At 44.5% G+C, this 23,853-nt stretch overlaps 1 protein-coding gene across 1 annotated transcript in view; it reads left to right on the top strand.

Moving 5' to 3' along the window:
- Positions 1–7,267: 7,267 nt before the first annotated feature.
- PHF2 (PHD finger protein 2) overlaps positions 7,268–23,853 on the top strand; it is a 145,433-nt gene continuing 128,847 nt past the window's right edge. Inside the window, exon 1 of the mRNA XM_081318063.1 lies at positions 7,268–7,599. Within this exon, the coding sequence (XP_081174189.1) occupies positions 7,502–7,599 (98 nt within the window). The 5' untranslated portion in view covers positions 7,268–7,501. The remainder of the gene's footprint in view (positions 7,600–23,853) is intronic.

The following is a 23,853-nucleotide window of genomic DNA, read 5'->3' as shown; positions in this document are numbered from 1 at the left end:
AGGTACACAGGGCACCCCATATCGTTCAAGCTTAACTCGAATGTTTCCCCCGTTAGGGTCCGGCTGTGGCGAGTCCCCTTCGCGCTCAAACACAAAATCGAGCGCGAACTGGATAAGCTGGTGGCCCAAGGAATCTTAGAGCCCATAGATGGGGGGAGTGGGAAACCCCTATCGTAACCCCCCTCAAATCCAACGGGGAAATAAGGATCTGCACCGACTATAAGTGCTCGGTGAACCACGCCCTGAACCCGCACACTTACCCGGTCCCCACGGTCAGCCACGTTCTCGCTTCCCTCCAAGGCGGCGCCATCTTTGCAAGGCTCGATCTTGCGCAGGCGTACCAGCAACTCACGGTTACTAGGGCAACAGCTGACATTCAAACCATAGTAACACACAGGGGGGCGTTCCGGGTGAACAGGCTGCAGTTTGGAGTCAGTGTTGCTCCTGGCATATTCCAGGAAGTTATGGAGAAGACACTCAAGGGCATCCCAGGAGTCTGCCCTTATTTTGATGACATCCTGATTGCAGGAGCATCAGCAGAGGAACTAGCAGGTAGGCTCAGGGAGGTGCTGTCCAGACTGCGCACAGCTGGACTCAAACTCAAGAGGGAGAAATGCAGCATAGGTGTTCCTTCCACAGAATTCTTGGGGTTCAGAGTATATGCCAGGGGAATCCACCCCACAGAATCCAAGGTGAGGGCCATCAAACTAGCACCCACACCCAAGAACAAGGCAGAGCTACAGGCATTCCTGGGTCTGCTGAATTTCTACCATGCATTCCTCCCACACAAGGCAGCCATTGCAGAGCCACTCCACAGGCTACTAGACAAGAGGCAGCATGGGTCTGGACTGCCGCCCACGACCAAAGCTTCAGGCCCTTGAAAGCACTACTGTCGGATAAATCCACAGTAACCCATTTCATCGAGTCCAAGCCCATTTGCATCACATGCGATGCATCCCCTTATGGTGTGGGCGCAGTACTCAGTCACCTTGAGCCCAATGGGGCGCAAATCCCCATAGCCTACTATTCCAGGACGCTGTCTGGAGCAGAAAGAAATTACGCCCAAATCGACAGAGAAGCCCTGGCCATCGTGGCAGGAATCAAGAAATTCCACGATTATCTGTATGGCAGGGAGTTCACTGTCTACACGGACCACAAACCACTCCTGGGCCTGTTCACAACAGACAGGCAGACCCCCCAAATTCTGTCCCCCAGAATGCTCTGGTGGTCCATCTTCCTTGCAGCCTACAATTGTAAGCTGGTGCACAAGCCAGGGAAGGAGATGGGCCACGCAGACAGTCTAAGTAGGCTACCAATAGACACCCCTGATCCAGCCCCAGCCCCAGCAACGCAGATCCTAGCCCTGCAGGAACTACCAGAGTGTCCAGTTCATGCCAAGGACATTGCCAGCCACACAGCCACAGACAATATCATGGGCAGGGTACACTCATGGGTTTGCACGGGATGGCAGAACAAGTCCCCGAGGCCTGAGTTCCAGGCCTATTTCACCAGACGCAATGAGATCTCCATGCACAGGGGCTGTCTTCTCTGGGGTAGCAGGGTCATCATCCCTACCGCAGTACGGGCCAGGGTATTGGACTCCTTACACGAGGGACACCCAGGGGTGGTCAGAATGAAGGCTCTGGCCAGAAGCTACCTCTGGTGGCCAGGGCTGGACAAAGACATCGAGGAACGGGTCAAGGCCTGTTACATGTGCCAGAGATCCAGGCCAGAAATGCCACACGCACCAGCGCACCAGTGGGAGGCCACACACACACCCTGGTCACGCATCCACATTGACTATGCAGGGCCATTCCAGGGCCAACTGTTTTTAGTAGTGGTAGACAGTCACTCCAAGTGGTTAGAGGTAGTCCCGGTTCCCAACATGACCTTGGGGAGGACAATCCAGGTGCTCAGAGCTCTCTTTGCCACACACGGCCTCCCCGACGTAATTGTGTCTGATAACGGGCCTCAGTTTACTGCTAATGATTTCCAGGCGTTCTTGAAGGCGAACTGGATTAGGCATGCCACCTCCGCGCCCTTCCATCCATCGACCAACGGGCAAGCTGAACGGATGGTAAGGACGACCAAAGACGCACTCCGGTGCATCATCAGCGGGGACTGGCATCACAGACTGGCGAAATTCCTACTCGCCCAACACACTACACCAGGGGTGTCAAACTCAATTTCATTGAGGGCCGCATCAGCATTGCGGTTGCCCTTAGGGGGCCGGGTGGGTATGGCCAGGGTGGGCGTGGCCTACTGGGTGGGCGTGGCTAGAGTGCGTATGGCCTACTGGGTGGGCGTGGCCAGCTCTACATCGTTCGCATCAAGGGTGCCTATGGGGGCCTGGGCAGGAGTGGGACAGATCTGAGGGTCTCTGGCAGGAGGAGGGTCTCTGGGCCAGGGCCAAGGCAGTAGGGGCCGTTCCCTCACTGTTTCCAGGATGGCTTCGCGGGCCGCATGAAACCACTTCGCGGGCCGGATCTGGCCCCCGGGCCTTGTGTTTGACATGTCTGCACTACACCATGCGTGGCTACCGGGAAGAGCCCAGTGGAACTGCGATGGGGACGGCGCCTCATCACCAAGCTGGACCATTTACATCCAGACCGGGTAGCAGCCGAGGCCGTAAGGCCACCATCACCACCATCACCATTGCCATCATCACCTGCACACAGGGTTCTCAACATAGGGGACCTGGTCTGGGCAAGGAACTACGGGGCTGGACATCCATGGGTTCCGGGGACAGTGGTTGAGAAAACAGGACCCCTCTCTTACATTGTGGGGGTGGAGGGGGACAGACGCATAAGGCGACACATCAACGAGCTCAGAGGAAGGGTCCCTGAGTGCATCACGCACGCCCAACAGGAGAGCCACACCCCAGGAGAGGCCAGCCCAGCCGGAAACAGCACAGAGCAGGAACCAGAGGAGGAGGGCCTCCTGATCCCAGCTCCTTGCACCCCTGCACAGAGGCCTCAAGAACCCGCGGTCCAAGCCCAGGGCCAAGCCACGCCCAGACGGTCCACCCGGACACACAGGACACCTGCCTACCTGTCGGACTATGAGTGCAAGTGACCTCTACACAGTTGCATTGTTTTTTTATTATTGTTGACACAGTGTATATAGTTGTAGTTAGTTGCAAGTTGTTATTTGTTAGGTGGTTCTTCTCTAAGGGGGGAGGGGTGTTATGTATGCAGGCACCTGCATAGCACCAGCCACCAGGGGGCGTTGGCCTGAACGGTTTCGGCGGGAAACCTAGGGCCAATCCCATTGGCTGTCCGCTTACCTGGCCGGGTATTTAAGGAGGCCAGGTAACCCTCATTCCCCAGTTCACTACCCCACTCCAATAAAGAGCTGAACTCACACTCTGGCTGGCGTCTCTTCCTTGTGTCGGACCCACTACACAATACCAGATATTTTGGGATTACACCCAAAGGCATCTATTATTATTGGTACTATCTTTGCCTTCATTTGCCACAGACATTTTATTTCTATTTGCAGGTCATTGTATTTTCCAATATTTTTCCGTTTCTTCTGCTGTTTCCAGGTACTGCCACTTCAAGTATTATTCAGACTTGTTTTTCTTATTAACAGTTGTTAAATCTGCAGTGTTATGTGGCAGGTGCTTGCCTGTTTGAATTCCAAATTCCCAGAATACTTAACTTCTTCTTTTTCTATTACTTTGTCTATTTTTTGGTCCCATCAGTGCAGGAATTCCAATGCACCATTGTTGCTAATTTGTTATGCTGTTGTTTGCTGTTAGTCTGTGCAATCTTGTTGCAGCAGTTAACCAGGTGGTCTACTGGTTCTTCAGCTTCTCTGTAGAGACAGCATTTTCTATCTGTTGCTATTTTCTCAATTCTCGCTTTACATGCAATTTGTTCTTAAGGCTTAGTCTCATGCAGCCCTTCTGTAACTTTCTTTAACTTTCTGTTCTTAGCCTTTTCCAGGTGTTTGTTGTTGTTGCCAGTATTTTTTTAATGTACTGACCATGTAATATTTTGTCTTACCATGTCTATTTTCAAGGCATTTCTTTCTTAGTAGTAATAGAGCTATACATTTATATTTACATTTAGTCAGGAAAAATCAAAGGTATAAGTACAGATTAGGCGAGAACTGGCTCAAAAACAGTAACTGTGAGAAGGACCTTGGAGTCTACTGGATGATCACTTGAATATGAGCCAGCAGTGTGCAACAGCAGCCAAAAAAAGCTAATACAATCCTAGGTTGTATAAACAGAGGCATAGAATCATGATCACGTGAAGTATTAGTACTGCTTTATAAAACCCTAGTAAGACCACACCTAGAATACTGCAACCAATTTTGGTCACCATGCTACAAAAAAGATGTTGAGAGTTTGGAAAAAAAATCAGAAAAGAGCAATTAAGATGATCAAAGGCCTGGAGACTAAAACATATGAAGAACATCTGCAGGACTTGGGTTTGGCTAGTCTACAGAAAAGAAAAAATAGGGGTGACATGATAGCAATGTTCCAGTAGTTGAGGGGCTGCCGCAAAGAAGGGGGTGTGTGTCAAACTATTCTCCAAAGCACCAGAGGGCAGGACAAGAAACAATGGTTGGAAACTATTCAAAGAGGGAAGTAACCTGGAATTAAGGAGAAACCTCCTAACAGTGAGGACAATTAACCCATGGAACAGCTTGGCTTTGGAAATTGTGGGCGCTCCATCACTGGAGGTTTTTAAGAAGAGACTAGAGTACAGTCACTTGTCTGAAATGGTATAGGTTTGCCTGCTTGAGCAGGGGGCTGAACTATTCTAGCTCTATTTTATTCTATTCCAGCTCAATTCTATTCTATATTTTTATCTCTTCTTTAAAATCTGTACCTCAAGATTGCAAACATATTGCATACTTCATACTCCTGCTTGATATTTTCCTCACAAGAACCCTCTAAGATGGGTTGGACTGAGAGTGGTGGGCCTGGTCACCCAGTCATTGTTAACTTCATCACTGATAAAACCTTTTCTAGGTTCATTCCAGAGCAGAAATTAAGTGAGGACAGAAGGAAAAAAATGTTGCTTTAAAACTGCATCCGCTAAAGAAGGTTTTAAGGTCACATACCTGTGATTTGGGGATGTGCTAAAGTCAAAACAATGAGGTCTTGTCCTTTGGAAAGGTCTACTGGGACATGTTTGTGCTGCAGGTAGGACATTAGTATAAGCAATTACTATAAGGACATCAGTATAAGCAATTCAGCTTGACAACTGCATTCATATTTAAATAAAATGCACAGATTCCACTTAGCAGCACCAAGATACAGTAACATGCATAATCTTGATGATACCAACAACAATAATGTCCTCGTGCAAATGCCATGACTATGTTCTTCTATTGCTCTATCAGATGCAAGGATTTAAATTTTAACATTTGTGTGGTGATGTCATTATGTAGTTATCATCACTGCCCTTCACTGGGGTCCTTGCCCCCCCCCTTGCAGACACCCACGTTAAAAAATATTGGAAAATCTATTAATATAGTTATAGTTCTAAGGCAGGAATAAACTCAAAAGGATCCACATTTTAAATTTGAAAAACAGCGTGGTAACTCTGGCCAGGGCAATTTACCCTATCACACAAGGAATGATAATGAACTGTGGTAATTACAAATAAAGCCACCTTTATCCGATACAGTACACACCTATATATAGAAGGGTCATAATGTGCCTTGGGGGTGGGGGAAAGCAACAGGAGGTGGCTAGCATGCCTTGCTGGCAAATTTTTCAGTGTCACTATGAAAGCCAAGAATGGTGAACCAACAGCTTTAGCCCTGCATGAGTACTTGGCAAGATTACTAACGTACCCTACCGAAAAAATTAAAGATAGGTAATAATCTGAAGCCGGGGGGGGGGTAACAGGGGCGGGGGGGAGGTTGTACTACCGCGAGAGTTAACGTATGGCCACAACCGTGAATTAAAAGCAAAGCAGCAAAGTGACACGTGGTACTTTCAAAAACTTTTGAGCAGGGATGGCGGGAGGGGAGGGGAGGGGCTATGCCAAGAGTAGCGGTTTTTTGACAAAGCTACAGGGGGCTTCGTTTCAAAAAATTATTTTTATGGATTCACGGGAAATCGCCGAACGCCAAAAACGGGAACGCCTAAGAGCGGAACTGCTACTTCCTCGGATCAACTCTCTCTGACTCGCTTCTACTTTCATTAACAATTAGAAAGAAAGGAGGCGGAGTCGCACTTTCGTTTGTAGGAGTGAAGCCTCAGAAGATTTGCCCTAGAAGTTTATTACCCCAGCAAAAATAACTTGCTCCCTCTTCTTAAGTCAGTTCTGTTGGGGGGGGGGAAGGGAGAAGGGGGGAGGGAGAAGGGGGGGAGGGAGAAGAAGTAGAAGTAAGGGTGGAGAATTTGTTCTAGTTTGTCCTCTCAATTTCTTTATCCTCCAACTCTGGTAAGCTGGAAGACCGAAAAGGAAGCAGGCTGTTAAATAAAGGTATCTCAAGAACTGAAATGTTTTAAAGCGGAGTGTGTTGGCCAAATTTTCCATCTTCCGTTTTATTACATCAGCTGATGCATCGATTCTTTGCTATCTACATAATTTCCACCCGAGCTCCCTTAGCGGGGAAGAGTTTTAAGGACGAGGCTCCCGACTGCAGGCACCACTTTTGAAGTCGCGGCAATATTCCTCTCCTTTCAATGAAGCTTTTTCTCTCCCGCTCCTTGGCTAGATCGTTTGTAATTTTTTTTAAAAATCTCCCCTCTTTCATCCTCTTGGCTTTAGCACGCCTCCCTGTTTATTTTCCAGCTTTGAGAGTGGTTGTCTTCCCGTTCCCCACCACCGCCACCCTTTTTAATATTTTGCACGGTGCCAAGCTTGGGAGTTTTCGCATATTCGCCTCCCCTTTTCTGCAGCCTCCCTCCCCAGCCCCATCAGAGGAAATATTACAATGTTGCAAGCTGACGTAAGGACATTACAAGGAAAGGGCTACATTTCGGAGTGTTTATGAAAAGCTTCGGTACTGTACTGTCACCAGGGGGCATGCATTAGAATGCATTTCGTTCAACATTTGGGATAATGATCATTTAGAAACCACTACGGCCAAAACAAAAAGAAAAGCAAGAAAACGGAAAAAAAAGAGCGAGCGGGCGAGCTTCCAGCGAGCTTTGGAACCGGCGCCAGGCAGAGGAGCCATGCAGCCAAACTTTCGGGAACCCTTGGCTATTTTTTTCTGACATTGCAGCTCGCCCTTGAGGATCGCTTACTGAATTCTACGGATTTTGTTTTGCTTCTTTTTTTTACCCCCCCCCCCCACCCCACTCCCTCCACCTCTCCCCGCCGTCTCCAGGCCCGGTTGATTCGCTTGCCCGTGGCGGTAAAGGAGGAGAGAATCGAGCGAGCTCCCCAACAGCGAGGAAGCCGCAGCAAAACGCCCTGCCTGCCTGCTTCTTTCCGCTGCCTGGCTGGGCTGGCTGGGCTGGCTGACTCTCCCGCACGGCTCGCTTGCCTTGGGATCCAGTGTTGTTTTGAAGGGAGCTAACATGGCGACGGTGCCCGTCTATTGCATCTGTAGGCTGCCCTACGACGTAACCCGCTTCATGATCGAGTGCGACGCCTGCAAGGACTGGTTTCACGGCAGGTAACACAAAGCGATCGGGCCTTTCCTTCCCCCCCCCCTTTCCCTCCCCCCCCCGCTCTAGGGCAGAGATCCCCTTCCTATCGCTCGCGGCCTTTCGTCTCTTTGGCTCGGCAGGGCTGGAGCGGCGAGAGCGAGCGGGAGAGGAGAGATGGTGGGCTCCTGGCTGCCGCTTCTGCTCTGTGCAGTTTTCCAACAGGCCTTTTTGGAGAAGAGGAGGAGGAGGAGGAGCCACTCTCTCGTTTCCCTCTCTTGTATTTTTTTTGTGTGTGTGTGTGTGTGTGCGTGTGTGGTTTTGTTTTTGTTTCGTAAATTGTCGAGCCCGGGCATACACAATGGACTCCCCCCCCCTCCTTCCCGGGGCTCTGGTGTCAAGGGGCTGCGGGTAGCGGTGGTGGTGAAGGAGAGAGCTATTGTCCTTCACTCGGGGAGGGACGGCGGGAGGACTGGCTGACTGACTCGCTTGTGCTATAAAGGGTGTTTCTACCCCTTTTTTATTTTATTTTTTGGAAATTATTATTTTATGAGCTCCTGGTTTCTGGCCGGCTGCCTCCCTCCCCCGATCGGGGGTCTTATTGGGTGGATTCAATGGGGAGGGTTAAGGATTTAAGGTTAGATGCTCCCCTCCCCTCACTTTCTCCAGAGAAGGCATGGAGAGAGCAGAACCGAGGGGGGGGGAGGTTGAGGAAAGCGGTTCCATAATGTCTGGCTAAGAGGGAAAAGCCAGTCCCGGGAAAGATCCCTACCGAGCAAGCGGGAACCGCAAGGACTGGGGCAGCGGAGGCGGCTCCCGGAGAGCCCGCGCTCCGGGCGGTCACTTGCTTCGCGTCTCCTGAGGGAAGGGGGGGAGGGGGGTGTTTCCTCGCCTGCTGGGCGCCGCGATTTGCCCGGGGAACGCGCGGGCCCCGAATGGCAGCGTGGAGCGAGGAAGCGGACAGCCAGGGCTTCCCCGAGAGCCGCGGCCACACAGGGTATTCCTGGCCGCGCAGGCTGCTGAAGCCTGGCTCTGACGCCACTTCGCCTCGGCTAGACTCCGCTATGGAGCGAGCGAGCGAGCGAGCGAGCGAGTGAGTCCGCTCCGCCAAACAGGGGAAGCAGAGTCCCCGGCCGCCAGACTCAGCCCGAAAGGTGGGCGGAGGAGAGCACAGAAGAATAGGCGAGACCCCTTTCTGGTCTTCCTGAGGTAGCGCTGTCTTGTGGAAGACAGCCCCCCCCCACCCCACCCCCGGTTGCCACGTCCGCCTCTTGACACTTTCACGGTACCCCCCCTTTTTTTGTTTGTTTGTTTCTTTTCACCAAATGAGATACAAGGGGTGTGTGTGTGGCTTCTTGGACCCAGTCCGGGAGACAGCTGGGGAGGTTAATTCCCCGACGCTCCCCGGTCAAAGCTTTCTTTGGCTGCCGTCTCCTGGGCGGCAGGCTGCTTTTAATTCGCCTTGTCCACCACCGTCAGCGGTGGAATCTGAGACAATGTAAGGCGCAGGGGCTGGAAACTCCCTCGGCCACCCGCTCGTCTCCTTGGCTTTTGATTAGTATTTGATTTGTGCAGGAGGGCTCCCCGCCCCGCCGCCTTTGTCAGGCTTTCTTGGCGCTTTAATTATCACTTCACCTCGCCCGCGTCTGCCTTGTTTGCAGGGACTCTCTGGATACCGTCTGAATATCAACCTGATCTTTGTGCCTCGCGGTGGCGGGGTTGTGTTGCATGCGGAAGGCAGACGCGTCGCTCATTTAAAATTAAAAAATAAAAAAAAATAAAAAATGGAGCTGCAGGAAGAAGGGGAAGGGACTTCGGCTGGATTTCCTAGGAGTTCGGTCTTAGGTAGTTTGCGATATATAGGTCTTGTGGAAACTAAGGCGCCTCTGATGGAAGCCGGGAACGCTGAAACGACTCGGATCCGTAGGTCCGGGCTGCCGAAATTAAGCTCGCGGGTGAGGCGCTTGGTCGGCTCTCGCGGGCTTTTTTCTGTGATGCCAGTCTGCAGGAGTTTAAAGGACTTCGGTGTTTTGTTTTGAGTGTGTTCAGGGCTTTAGCCGCGCATGGACGATGAGGTGTCTCTGATGAATAATCTTCCTACGATTCGCTGCTGAACTTCATTGCAACTTGGTTTCTTGTTAGCAGCAGGCAAGGGATCAAAAGCAGGTTGATACTCGGGAAACTCCAATGCTCCAACACTGGAAGTTTTTAAGAAGAGACTGGACAGCCATTTGCCTGAAATGGTATAGGGTTTCCTGCCTGAGCAGGGGGTTGGACTAGATGATCTCTGAGGTCCCTTCCAACTTATTATTCTTCTTATTCTTATTCTTATTCTTATTCTTATTCTTATTCTTATTCTTATTCTTATTCTTATTCTTATTCTTATTCTTATTCTTATTCTTATTATTATCTCAATTTCAAGGGCAAGGATAGTTGCCTCCCCTCTGAGGGATAGACAAGGTAGCTTTAATTCACTAATGATGAAAGTGGGGTTGCTTTGGTTATGATTTTTTATGTTATTGCGGTAATTGTTTATTCTGTTACTTTGTCCATTACTCTGGACATTATGAATGGCGAAAAACCATTATAAAAATAAGTAAGTCACTGTCAGCCTGAATGGGGAAATAGGGCATTGTTAGCCTAGTGTATATTTTTCATTTTTAAAAATTAAATTTATTTCACTATGATTTCCCTTTGTGTCATCCATGCATTCAAGTTGCGAACAACTTGAATATTAAAATATAATAAAACATGGTTTTAATACTTATCAACTTTTTGCTTCTGTTTAGTTACAACAGAGGTCTAGAAAAACGTAATGAAGGTGAGTGACGATTTCAGGAATATTCACACAGTTGTAAGTTGAAAGCCTTAAATAGTGATGCAAGGGTTAGGTTCACTCCTTTCTATGGGCATGATGCAGTATGTGAATGGTGTATATTTTTGAGTTCTAAAGATTACAAAGTTGGATAATTCCCCTAGAAAATTTAAGCATCCGTATTTATTTACATTACTTTCCCCCCTCATTTTTAGGGTAGGGGGGGAGAGAGCAGATTCATTATATTGTAAGTCCCACCACACATTAGCTACCTTTTGCAATAAAAACAGCTATTAAAGAAAAAGATGTGAAGAATGCATCTAAATAAGACTTTTGTGAAATAATTTTGCTGAGTAATTGAAAACAGGTAGCATTCAAATGTACAAAAAACTCATACATATTGTGTAATGACAACATTGTGTTGCCATTATCATTTAAAAGAGGAACCTCTCAAAAGAATACCCATATACACAGCAAGGGGAAAGTTAAAAACACAGAACAAAAAAAAAATACACAATAAAGATTTCCTCCAGAAAATAGGATGATTTGGATTAGTTGCTGTGATATTTTTTATATAAAATCACAGCAGCTAATGGGTATCTGATCAATTTAACTGAAAAATGAAAAACTTATTTGGAAGGTCTCTAAATAGTACATTTTTAAAATGTGTCATCTTTATCAGCTATAGATAAATCCAGCATTATGTTTATATTAATTCTGAAAGTATTATTATTTTTTGTATGTATTTATGAACTTTTGTGGGGAGGATTGGTGTTCTCAAGAAATATGCATTGGAAGTTTAAATCCAACTCATCTGCAAGTTACATGTTAGAGGAGGCTGATTTACTTCTTGCATTGTGTCTATTTTTTCAGTTTTGTTAACTATGGTATCCTGGCATAAGATTATTTTTTAAGATTTGAAGTGTGATATCTTCAGTTCAGAAATAAATGCAGATATATGTTTAGACCATTCAATTTTAATGGATTTCACCAGAATACTAGACCAATAATCATCCCATTTTGGGAACTATCAGTTCTCAACATATCTGTAGACATTAATTATAGTTATTTTCATATCTCACACTAAAGATTTCTTAAGTTTTGGTTTAGCAAGATGTGTATAGATTTAGCTTGATTATATGTGTATTCATAGTCAATAGAAAATACTTTTCAGTTGAAGTGTATAAGATTGTATCCTTAAGCATAAATACATCTTATCACATCTGGTTTTAAAAATAAGACATAATCATAATGATGTAATAATTAATGATGCAATCATTAATTATTATGGTATATTCTTCATATAATGTTAATTATATAGCATTAATTGCTATCTAGTATCGTGATGTTCTAGATCGGGCTGTCAAACTGCCATCCTGCAGGCCAGACGCATCACGAAACCACGCTCACCCCATTGCTGGCAATGGGGAAAAAGTTCTGATATGTTGCATGACGTCACGTGATGTCACGAGTTTGACATGTCTGTTCTAGATAGTTTATCTATACAAACTAGGAGGAGGCAGTCTCATTAAGGAATCACTTTGGGGTTGCAGGTGTCATTGAAAATTGTGGTTTGGGTGCCTTTTATCAGCTTTAGGTAATATACCAATTATGAACTTATTTGCACATATGCCTAACTATAACTGCTCATATTTAAGCAATATTTGTATGGATTATTGCAATCTATTAACTATGTGGCGGCCTTTGGCACTGTATTCAGCCAGCCCAAGTTAGGATAGTGAAATTATTGCTTTCAGCCTGGGATGAATTCTTCAGTAATATTATGCAGATCTTTTGTAGTCTTCACTGTTTTGACTGTTAAAACTGTGGAGGATCAAATGCTACCCATGGAGGTTGCTTAACTTCCAATGCACATTGTGATGGCAGTTAATATCAAGGACTACCTATGTTCAGTACCTGAACACATGCCACCCAGTGTCCACAGGGAAGGTAAGAGGATCAAGTGATGTAATTTGTGTCATAATCTCACTGTAAAAATGGTACAATTATATAATTTGCATCAGTTGCATCATGACGTGACTGATACAAATTTTTATTACTACTTGCACAGGGAGATCATGAGGTATGTGAAATCATTGTGACCCGTGGCTCATGTGCCTATCCCTGTGTAAAAGCACCTGAAAACCCTGTGATGATCCTTTTCTGCCAAATGACATTGGGTTGCTGCTAAAAAGAAGGCTTTTGCATTGATGACACAGCTGTCTTTAGAAGTTATAGTGGTATCAGAATGTCATGGTACAAATGAAGCAAATTGCGCAATTCAGATCATTTGTTCAGTGTCATGATACATGTGATGTCACTTGCTTCACTCCCTCAGGATAGCCATGAATGGTACTCCGGCTATGAAGTGACTGCATGAGGGAGATTGCTTGGTTGTTGTTTTTGTGCCTGTTAAATATGTTTTCTTTTGACAAGTATTTAGTTTTTAAAAGTGCTTATACTTTCTCATTTTGCATGCCATACTTTTATTTTCATTTCAATTGTATTTTTCTTAGTTTGTTTACGTATTATGTTTATATTCACTTATTAGCACTTTAGAATGGAAATGCCGCGATCTGGAAAACTGTGTATTATTTATGAAAAATATTTCATTTAATAAGAATGGGAGAAAGAATCCAACAATGAGTTTCTTTTGAAGAACAGTCTTTTCCAAATTCTAATCTGTATAATTGAAGAGTAATAACATTCAGAATTCCAAAAGAAATAAAATATCTTGAACCATTTTGGTAAGATTTACACAGTTTTTACTTGTACATTGTTCAAAGTAATAACATTTTCCCCTCATGTTGAATGAGCTTGTTCAAGCTGAATAAAAGACCAGTTTTATATAATTTTACAGCCTGTTTTCAAAACATACAATATGATTTAAATAACTGAAACAAATAGAAGTATAAAAAGGATTTTTGTTATGGAATTGTAATGGCAATTTGTAAAAGAAATCCATGATGTTTTGAGAAGTTACAGGCTCGGTTAAGAAACTAATCAAGGAGAGAAGCAACCTAGAACTAAGGAGAAACCTCCTGACAGAACAATTAACCAGTGGAACAACCTGCTTCCAGAAGCTGTGAATGCTCCAACACTGGAAGCTTTTAAGAAGAGACTGGACAGCCATTTGTCTGTAATGGTATAGGGCAGGGGTAGGCAACCTCGGCTCTTTTATGACTCATGGACTTCAACTCCCAGAATTCCTGAGTCAGCATAGCACAGCTGACTCAGGATTTCTGGGAGTTGAAGTCCATGAGTCATAAAAGAGCCGAGGTTGCCTATCCCTGGTATAGGGTTTCCTGCTTGGAAGAATTTGGACTAGATGACCTCCAAGGTCCCTTCCAACTATTATTATTATTATTAAGAATGGAAAAAATACACTAAAGAGTAGCTATTTCATTAAATATTCTGAAACATTGCTAATTTATCACTCAAACCTTGTTAAAAATGAAGGGATAAAGAATTGGCCCCCTGAAATACTCATTTTGAAGATTTTAGGACATAATGAATTTGAGCAAGTGGCATATTTGGAGTTCTGAAAACTTCTCAGTGCTGTTGCAGATCTCTTGTGGAGAGGAAAAGCTTTCTCAGTCAACCCCTTTCCACTCAGAGGAATAAACTTTCAAGCAAAGCACTGAGTTGTAGTTCCTGATATTATTGTCTTAGGTGTAAAAACTTGTTATGTAATTGGTTACAGGTAGTCATTAACTTATGATCATTGGTTTAATGACCATTGGAAGTTACGATGGCATTGGAAAAAGGTGGCTTAAAACCAATCCTCACATTGACAATCAATATAGTGTCCCCAGCAACATGTGATCAACATTCAGATTCTTGACAACCTGCATATATAGTTGCATCATCCTGGAATTGCATGATGTCCATTTATAACCTTCCCAGGGGGCTTCTGATAAGCAAAATCAAGTGTGTGGGGGGGAAAAGCTGGAGTCAAAGACTGCGGTAAAAAGTGGTCTTAAAATTGGGCATGACTCACTTAATCACAGTATTGCTTAGTGTTGGAAGCTTTGGTGTTAATTGTGGTTATAAGTTGAGGATACCTATATACTGTTTCTAATCTTGTTTTAAGTATTAAAAATATTTGTTAATTAAAAATTAAATGTAAGTATTTAAAAAATAGTACTGAGTTTACCTTAGTTTGGTGTAGCAGTTATTACATTGGCCTAGAAACCAGAAGGTTTAGTTCCAGACATTTTCTGGGCACGAGGACCAACTGGGCAACCTTGGGCCAGTCACACTCTCTCAGTTCAACTTACCTCAATTGGGGTTGCCCGATTCCATGCTTCCATACAATACATATCATCTGCTTTCCTTCAGATCTGTTATTAATGTTCTTTCTTTTTAGTTATACATATCTCTGTTTTTGTTTGTTTAATTTTTAGTTTGATTTCTGGGTCCAGTGGCTATAGTAAAGATTTGACCTCATTCAGATTGATTTGACTTGGGATGGGAGTATACAACAACAGGCATTAATTAACCAGTGAAATGAAGGAAAGAAAAATAGATATCGAAAATGAATAGAAAAATAAAGAGAGAGGCAACCTAGAACTAAGGAGAAATTTCCTGACAGAACAATTAACCAGTGGAACAACCTGCCTCCAGAAATTGTGAATGCTCCAACACTGGAAGTTTTTAAGAAGAGATTGGACAACCAGTTGTCTGAAATGGTAGGATTACCTGCCTGAGCAGGGGGTTGGACTAGAAGACCTCCAAGGTCCCTTCCAACTCTATTATTATTAGATATGCAATGTGCTCATGAAACTGAGAGAAAGGGGAAATATGTAATTCAGTGGTCTGATCATGTGAAATAAGGAAGTAAAGATGTAGGTTATGATGTCCCTAAAGGTTAAAATATATGTCAGCAAGTGTAAGTGTGTGACATTTCAATTGAAGGGTTGTTTGTGTTCTCTGAGCTTTATTTTCTTGCAGACATTTCATTACCAAACTAGGTAACATCATCAATGCTACTGATATATTACCTAGTTTGGTAATGAAACATCTGCAAAAAAACCAAGCTCACAGAGTATCAAGGACCCTCATTTCAACCCTGAGCTACAAATATTCTCCTCTATCGATATCTAAATTATTATGGGTACTGATGAAAGTAGGAATTGATAGGCTGCTGATAATTGTATGTGGGCACTCCAGTGAATCATATAATCGAAGAAGAGTTTTGGGAGGATATTTGGGGATACAGAAATTTTGCCTACTCACAGGGATGGTCTTGTCATTGAATGTTGATTGAGGTGATGTGATACTTTTAATTCTGTGACTAGCCTGTAAGCTGCTATTGGTATTATGCATAGTAGCCCCAATAAGTACATTAAAAAAAACAATCCTCAAACATTTGAATGTAATCTAAGGGTGCAAAATTATCCTGTTAACTGACACTAATGGATAGATGGGAAGAATTGGGAACAACATAACAAGTTAGAGATACTTCCTGAACTTTATTATTAATGTAGATTACAGAAATCCAAACACTTTGTATGTATGACTTTAATTGAAGAGAAGAAGTTTAATTGAACAATAATTAACAACAACAAAAGATATTTAACCAATTCCTTCATTTCTTCTCTTCTTGTTAAACTACAAAGTGACAAAAAAACCCAACTCTTCACTATCACTTTAAGGACTGACTAACATAAAAGTGGATCATTTGGCAAATTAAAACAAAAAGACCTAATAAATTGCAAATGTAATCTGGGCAAAAGAAACAGATTAAAGTATTTAAATCTAGACCTATTAGTCTATCTGCTAACAAGAGTGATGAACATTAGGATTGTGTCAAGAAAGAATGAGGATCTCTGCAATCCTAATATATTAACCACTTTTAGTTGAAAAAAAAAATCCCCTGGGAATATGTACTGTTCCTTTCTCATTTGTATCCTTCTAATATGTTGCTGTTATATAATTTATTTTTTCAATTTCTATAACTGCCCATCTAAAACAAGTGACTCTTTATAAAGTATGAGCTAATACAAGATACTTGTAAATGTAATTGTGTAAATACGGTACGATTAGAAACTTAGAATTGAAAATATATAAAGGATAACAAGCAGTAGGAAGTTATTTTATTTCTGATAAAAATACTTTTCAGAGGTCACTCCTGGTTCACATTCAATTCTCAATTATGTTAGAACAACAAGTTGTAAAACAACAGAAACACTTTTCAACTGTATTTAGGCATTCCAAACACTGTTTGAAATGATAATGCAGTTATAATATCAGACACAATTAAAACTGACCAATATGTGCCTCTATTGTTCCATTATCCATTATTATTTATTATTTATTTTATTTATTTATTAATTTAATTTGTATACCGCCCTTCTCCCGAAGGACTCAGGGTGGTGAACAGGGCAATACATATTAAAAAACAAAATACAAAAATTAAAAGCGATTAAACAACAGTGCCCATGAATAAATTAATACATATTAAAAAGTTAAAACCGATTTATAAAACCCAACCCCATCCCATCAGGCCAGGCCAGCTTGTTCAAAAAGGTAGGTTTTGAGATCGCGCCGGAAGGAGCGGAGGTCAGGCGCCATCCGGAGCTCGGCCGGAAGGTGGTTCCATAAATCCGGCGCGCCCACAGAGAACGCCCTCCCCCTGTTATATTTACCATATAACAAAGTACACTTAAAATGACTGACATGGAGTATTCAACACAATCATATGAATTGTACAGAATGTGATTTCATGCAGTTTGTATGTATTAGAGATGTCTCAAACATAGAATGTTTCTCATAGCCTATGTGTCTTCAGAGTATTTCCAAGGAAAAAGTTATATAGTATATTTTTCTATAATCTAATTTGTTTCCCTGAAACATTTATGGGTCTACCAATTTAAAATAAATTATCGATTCTACTAGAAGTTTTTTAAAATCAAAATGTATTGGAACTGATAAAGACATTCACCTTCTTTATGAATTCATGTGAAATTATAGCAATTATAATGTGCTAATAGCATAATATAATCTCACTGCATTAACTACTTTTGACAAACAAGCGCTGCATACAGATGGTTTAACTATTCCAACTTTTTTATATAGGGATGTAAAATGAATCTTAATTCATTTCTGAATCCTGTAGGTATATTGGATTGAAGCCTGTAAGAAATAAATAGTGATTAGAGAAAAGGTAAATTTAAAGTCCATATATCTTTGCTTTTCTAAGAAACATTTGCTCTATAATTACAGCAAGGTTTGGGAGGAACAAGTTGCTCAAATTAGAATTTTATGTATGTGTAGCAATAAAGTTAAATAGGACAAGCTTTATAAACTAGGAGCTAAGATAAGAATCTTGTAAAAGTTGTATAGAAAGAAAAACATTTTGGAAACAGACATGTAGAAAATGTCTCCAGAAAAAGCACTGATTACAAGATGCAAATTTGTATCTGAGTTCTGAATAGTTTGTCTTAACTTTTAACTCCTAATTGATTTTAGTATTAATTTTAGTATTAAATGTAATATATATGTTTGAGGTTTTATATTCTGCTTTTTAAAAGTTGGTTAGTTTTCTTGAATATTTGTCAGAGTAGATTGACAAGCATGAATTAAATAAATAAAAAATAATAAACTAGAAAATTAAATTCTATTTATACATATCTATTTTTCATGGTATTACCATTATTTTATGTGGATTCTATATACTAGATAAATTGCATTGTGAGTTAAATGCACTTTAAATAATCCAATCCAGTTTCTGGAAAATAGAGCTGGTTTGATGTAACAATTAAGATGCTTATACATACATTATACAATTAGGAAACGTATACATTCTATCTTTTCTTCCATGCAGAAATCATCTGAGTGACCGTCCTTATTCTTAGTTTACTCCAAAAGGATGTTATATGCAATGTGAGAGGGAACATTATGTACATTGTCTTGAGTTGTATAGAATACTGATAAAGGCAGGATATAAATTACATTTAAAAAATAGATTATTTAAATTTTAGTACATGTTATATGGAGAGAGGGGGGGTGTTTCACATGTTGCTCTGTTATTTCTATTACTCTGGAATTTATTGTTTATCTTTGAGGACTCACTAACAGGTCTCTTTAATTGTAGGGCACAATGCCCCACAACCAGTTTTAAAGGATATAGTCTTAGGATGTTGCCTTTGTTTCATTCTTAAATTACTGTGGAGGCAGCAGCTTATATCTGTACAGTATATAGTTGTTCCATTTTTTAAAAAGTAAAGTTTTGTGAGCCAATTTTGTCTGTGGCCACAAGCTGTGGTGCTTCTTTGATGATATGGTTGATAATGCAATCAGGACCTGGGATCTATCCAGCTCCACCTGAATTGTTGCTTCCTTCCCTCTGGTTCATGACCTTTTTGTTCCGATGCAGAAACCCTATCCCTGGTTTTTGCAGGGGCATCTGCATACATAATGCCAAGACTAGTGCTTTGGAAAGGACTGATGAGGCGTTATACTGGAGACTATCAATGAAGGAGAATATTTGTAGCTCACGGTTGAAATGAGAGATCCTTGGTGCTCTCTCCACTTGGTTTTCTTACAAACATTTCATTACCCAGTCTAGCTAACATCACCAGTGACAGCTACCCCTGTACTTTCAGAATACTAAGCAACAGTTGAGTAAAATTGCCCTGTATCTGCAAATCACAGCTGCAGTAGCTGAGGAAACCACATTTTTTCTGCTGTTAGCACTGGACAAATATCAATCCTATAACCTATAATAGCATTTCTTTGGACTGGATGAAAATAACAGGTTTTCAGTTGCAGTATGCCTTTATTTCAGCCTTACTGAACAATCCATGATTACCTGATCCAAAGATAGTATAGGTCTGTGGTGGTGCCCTCTCTGTGGGCACGTGCACCGTCGCCCCAGTCCTAGGCCTTCAGTTAGGTTTTATAAAACCTTTTTGCTTTAGGCCTCTGCTGCCGTGTGCAAAAAAAAAGGTTCAATCAATCAATCAATTTCAACTTCTCTTCCAAAGTTGGAATTGATTGATTGAACTTTTTAGTCCCATCCAGTCTGCCGTTACCACTGCAGCCATGCCCACCCAATGGGCACGCCCACCTGGCACCCGACAATACATAAGTGGGTTTTGGGTTGTAGTTTGGGCACTCTGTCTGGAAATGGTTCACTATCTCTGGTATAGGTAAACCATGAACCAAATACCATATCAATCCAGGAAAGAATATGAGGTTTTATCATTTCACTATTAAACATCTAGCAAAACAGATATGACATCTTTCTGCTTGCCTTGGTTACCAATATTGTATAACATCAGTAACCAAATATTCCAATCCAGGTTTTTTGTTTGAAGCTATAAATGCAACTTATTTATCGTTTTGACAAGAAACGTCATCATAATATAATAAACAGAGTTTCATAGTTTGCAAAAACCAATTACTTAAATTTGAAGTATAAACAAATTGGGCAGGAATCTGTTTTTAGTACAGCAAACTATATGAATAGCTGTTTGAATGCCACTATTTATATAGTTTTAGATTCTGTTTTGATTATAGTAGTTGCTGTTCAGCACACTTAATTGCAGTTTTCATTTCAATCGCATGTTATTTTGGACCTTATTCTGATTAATTCATATTTATATTCACATTTTTTAAAATGCAAAATAACTTGCATATGTTAATAATTTTAAAAACCTGTTTTTCCATTAGTTGTAGTAAATTTGATATACCGTATATACTTGAGTATAAGCCGAATTTTTCAGCCCACTTTTTGGGCTGAAAAACTCCACTTCGGCTTATACTCCAGTCAACAAAAAAAAAGAACTGTCCCTTCGTTCGGAACAGGCTGCTGAGAGAAGGGAGCGGCAGAGCCTTGCAGAGCTGGCGGCAGTCCAGCGTTGTTTCTCCCCCTCGTGCGTGCGTGTGTGTGTCAGACCCACGGGAATGGCTGGTAGGGAAGCGGCATTCCGGCATTCCCCCCCTTCCTGTGTGTCGAGCCCACGGGGCTTGACACACAGAGAAACGCAAATGCCGGACTGCCGCCACCTTTACTAGCCATTCCTGCGGGTCTGACACACACACACACACACACACACACACATGCCGCCGGGCTCGGCTCCTCGGCAGGAGGGGCAGCCCCCGCTGCGCCCCCTCCCCTCCCGGCCCGCAGCGCCGCGCCGCCGCCACTTCCTCCGGGCAAGTCGGGGGGGCTTGCGGGGCGAAGGCCAGGGGGCAGGCAGGGCGGGAGGGCGGCCGCGCAGCTCAGCGCTGCCCCGAAGCCACAGCCAGCCGCCGCTTCCCCCCCATCGCTCGCTCGCCCGCGCAGCCCCGAACTCGCCCCAACTCACCGCCAGCCGCCGCTCGCCCCCCATCGCTCGCTCGCCCGCGCAGCCCCGAACTCGCCCCAACTCACCGCCAGCCACCGCTCGCCCCCCATTGCTCGCTCGCCCGCGCAGCCCCGAACTCGCCCCAACTCACCGCCAGGCGCCGCTTCCGCCCCATCGCTCGCTCGCCCGTGCAGCCCCGAACTCGCCCCAACTCACCGCCAGCCGCCGCTCGCCCCCCATTGCTCGCTCGCCCGCGCAGCCCCGAACTCGCCCCAACTCACCGCCAGCCGCCGCTTGCCCCCCGCTCGCCCGCTGCCTCGCCCGCGCCGCCCCAACACCACAGCCAGCCGCCGCTCGCAGGCCTTTCCGCCTCCCTCCCCTTTGGGCAGCGCTCCGCCCAGCGCCTTCCCTCCCCCGCTCTCCGCCGCCTGGCGACGCGCACACTGGCGCAGCGGGGCTGAAAGGAAGCCGGTCCCTTCCCTTCGCTCCCCGCTTAGTGCCCGAGTCATGGCTGCTGACGGGGTGGATGAACGCTGCTGTCAGCGCCCAGTTCGGGCAATGTGACTCCGATGGCCCCGCCGTATTTCTCGGACAGCAGCCCGAGAGGTAAAAAAAACCCTCATCTCTCTCCCCAGCCTCGTCTCCCGGCACGTTGGCCCCAAACTCCCCATCGGGTTTCCCGGCGTCGCTGCCAAGTTCGAGGGGAGAAGAAGAAGAAGAGCGGGGCGCAGGGGTGGGGGTGGGGGCTGACGGAGCAGACGAGCTTGGGCGGCGGGGCAGAATTCCGCGGGTCGCTTTCGAGGCCGCGGGAGCGAACCGTCTCCAGTTCTTCCGTTTACTCCCGGCTTTAGGCAGCTCCAGGCGCGCTGGGGAGTGAATTTGGGGGCGGAAGGGGTGCATCTCTTTGCGCCCCCCAGGCCTCCCTAGCTGCTTTGTTGATGGCAAGGGAGAATTGGGGAAGGAGTGGGGGGCATCGGCTTGGAAGGGGGCGGGGACGCGGCTGCTGCGGAGAGGACTCCGCTGTCCTTGAGGCAAGGCTGAAGCTCCTGAGCCTTCTTCCCATTTGCCTGGCTCTCTGCGCTTCCCTCCTTTCCCTCCCCCCCCCACAATTTTGCTGAATCAGGGGGCTTCTCTTGAGAAACGGGCACGAGGAGGGAAACAACGCTTGACTGCCCCCCCCCCCCACACACACACACAAAAGCGGCAAAAGCGGGGGGGGGGAGAGAAATGCCTTGTTCTCTCGTCTCAGCGGAGACTTGTTTCGGGGGATCCAGCCTCTGTCACACACACACACACACACACACAAGCGGCAAAAGCGGGGGGGGGAGAGAGAAACGCCTTGTTCTCTCGTCTCAGCGGAGACTTGTTTCGGGGGATCCAGCCTCTGTCACACACACACACACAAGCGGCAAAAGCGGGGGGGAGAGAGAAACGCCTTGTTCTCTCGTCTCAGCCGAGACTTGTTTCGGGGGATCCAGCCTCTGTCACACACACACACACACACACAAGCGGCAAAAGCGGGGGGGGGAGAGAGAAACGCCTTGTTCTCTCGTCTCAGCGGAGACTTGTTTCGGGGGATCCAGCCTCTGTCACACACACACACACACACACAAGCGGCAAAAGCGGGGGGGGGAGAGAGAAACGCCTTGTTCTCTCGTCTCAGCGGAGACTTGTTTCGGGGGATCCAGCCTCTGTCACACACACACACACACACACACACACAAGCGGCAAAAGCGGGGGGGGGGAAGAGAGAAATGCCTTGTTCTCTCGTCTCAGCGGAGACTTGTTTCGAGGGATCCAGCCTCTGTCACTGGGCAGCTGACAGAAAGGGGCGGCAGAAGCTGCATCCCCCGAAAGAAGTCTTCGCCGAGAAAATGGGCGCTGAGATTTTCTCGGCGAAGACTCACCTTCTCCCATTCACCTTCAGCAGCTCCGCCAGGCCCGTCCAGTGCCCTGCTAGCAGAGCTTGACAAATGCAAAAGCTGCTTTGGTTAAACACTGGAAGGTTTAGTGATTAACCCACCCCACCCCACCCGGTCTTCTTGCTGTTTCTCCCCATCCTCACTCCTACCCACAGGGGCTCTCTGCCTCTTCTACTACTTTTTCTTTCTTTCTTTTTTGCTGAGGTGTGCCTCTCTCTCTCTCTCTCTCTCTCTCTCTCTCTCTCTCTCTCTCTCTCTCTCTCTCTCTCTCTCTCTCTCTCTCTCTCTCTCTCTCTCTCTCTCTCGTGTGTTATCTCGAACCAGATGGGATGGCAAAGTCAAATGCAAATGGGGATCTTGCAGATCTTGCCCTGCCATAGGGCTGGGCAGAGCCGGCAGTTAAAAATAGGATGCAGATAAAAGGAAAGGTAAGGAGGGGTTCAGGTTGAGAGGAGAGGCTGCGTAGCCTTAGTGTAACTCCTGTGTGGGCTGACTGGGTTGCCTCCGATGGGCTCGGACAGTGGAACAGAATGGAATAGAAAATATGGAATGGATTGGAACAGAACGTAGAACAGAACAGAACAGAACAGAACAGAACAGAACAGAATAGAATAGAATAGAAATATAGAAAGTGAATGGAATAGAATAGAATAGAATAGAAATATAGAAAGTTAATAGAATAGAATAGAATAGAATAGAATAGAATAGAATAGAATAGAAAATGGTAATAAGAATAGAATAGAATAGAATAGAATAGAATAGAATAGAATAGAATAGAATAGAATAGAATAGAATAGAAATATAGAAAGTGAATGGAATAGAATAGAATAGAATAGAATAGAATAGAATAGAATAGAATAGAATAGAATAGAAATATAGAAAGTGAATAGAATAGAATAGAATAGAATAGAATAGAATAGAATAGAATAGAATAGAGAATGGTAATAAGAATAGAATAGAATAGAATAGAATAGAATAGAATAGAATAGAATAGAATAGAAATATAGAAAGTGAATGGAATAGAATAGAATAGAATAGAAACATAGAAAGTGAATAGAATAGAATAGAATAGAATAGAATAGAATAGAATAGAATAGAATAGAATAGAATAGAGCTGGAAGGGACCTTGGAGGTCTTCTAGTCCAGCCCCTTGCTCAAGCAGGAGGACCTATACCAGTGGTGGTGAACCTATGGCACGCCTGCCAGAGGTGGCACTCAGAGCCCTCTCTGTTGGCACATGCGCCACCACCG

This window comes from Vipera berus (assembly GCF_964194415.1).
Source record: "Vipera berus genome assembly, chromosome: 2".
NCBI lineage: Eukaryota > Metazoa > Chordata > Lepidosauria > Squamata > Viperidae > Vipera > Vipera berus.
This window is presented reverse-complemented; position numbering and strand designations above follow the sequence as displayed.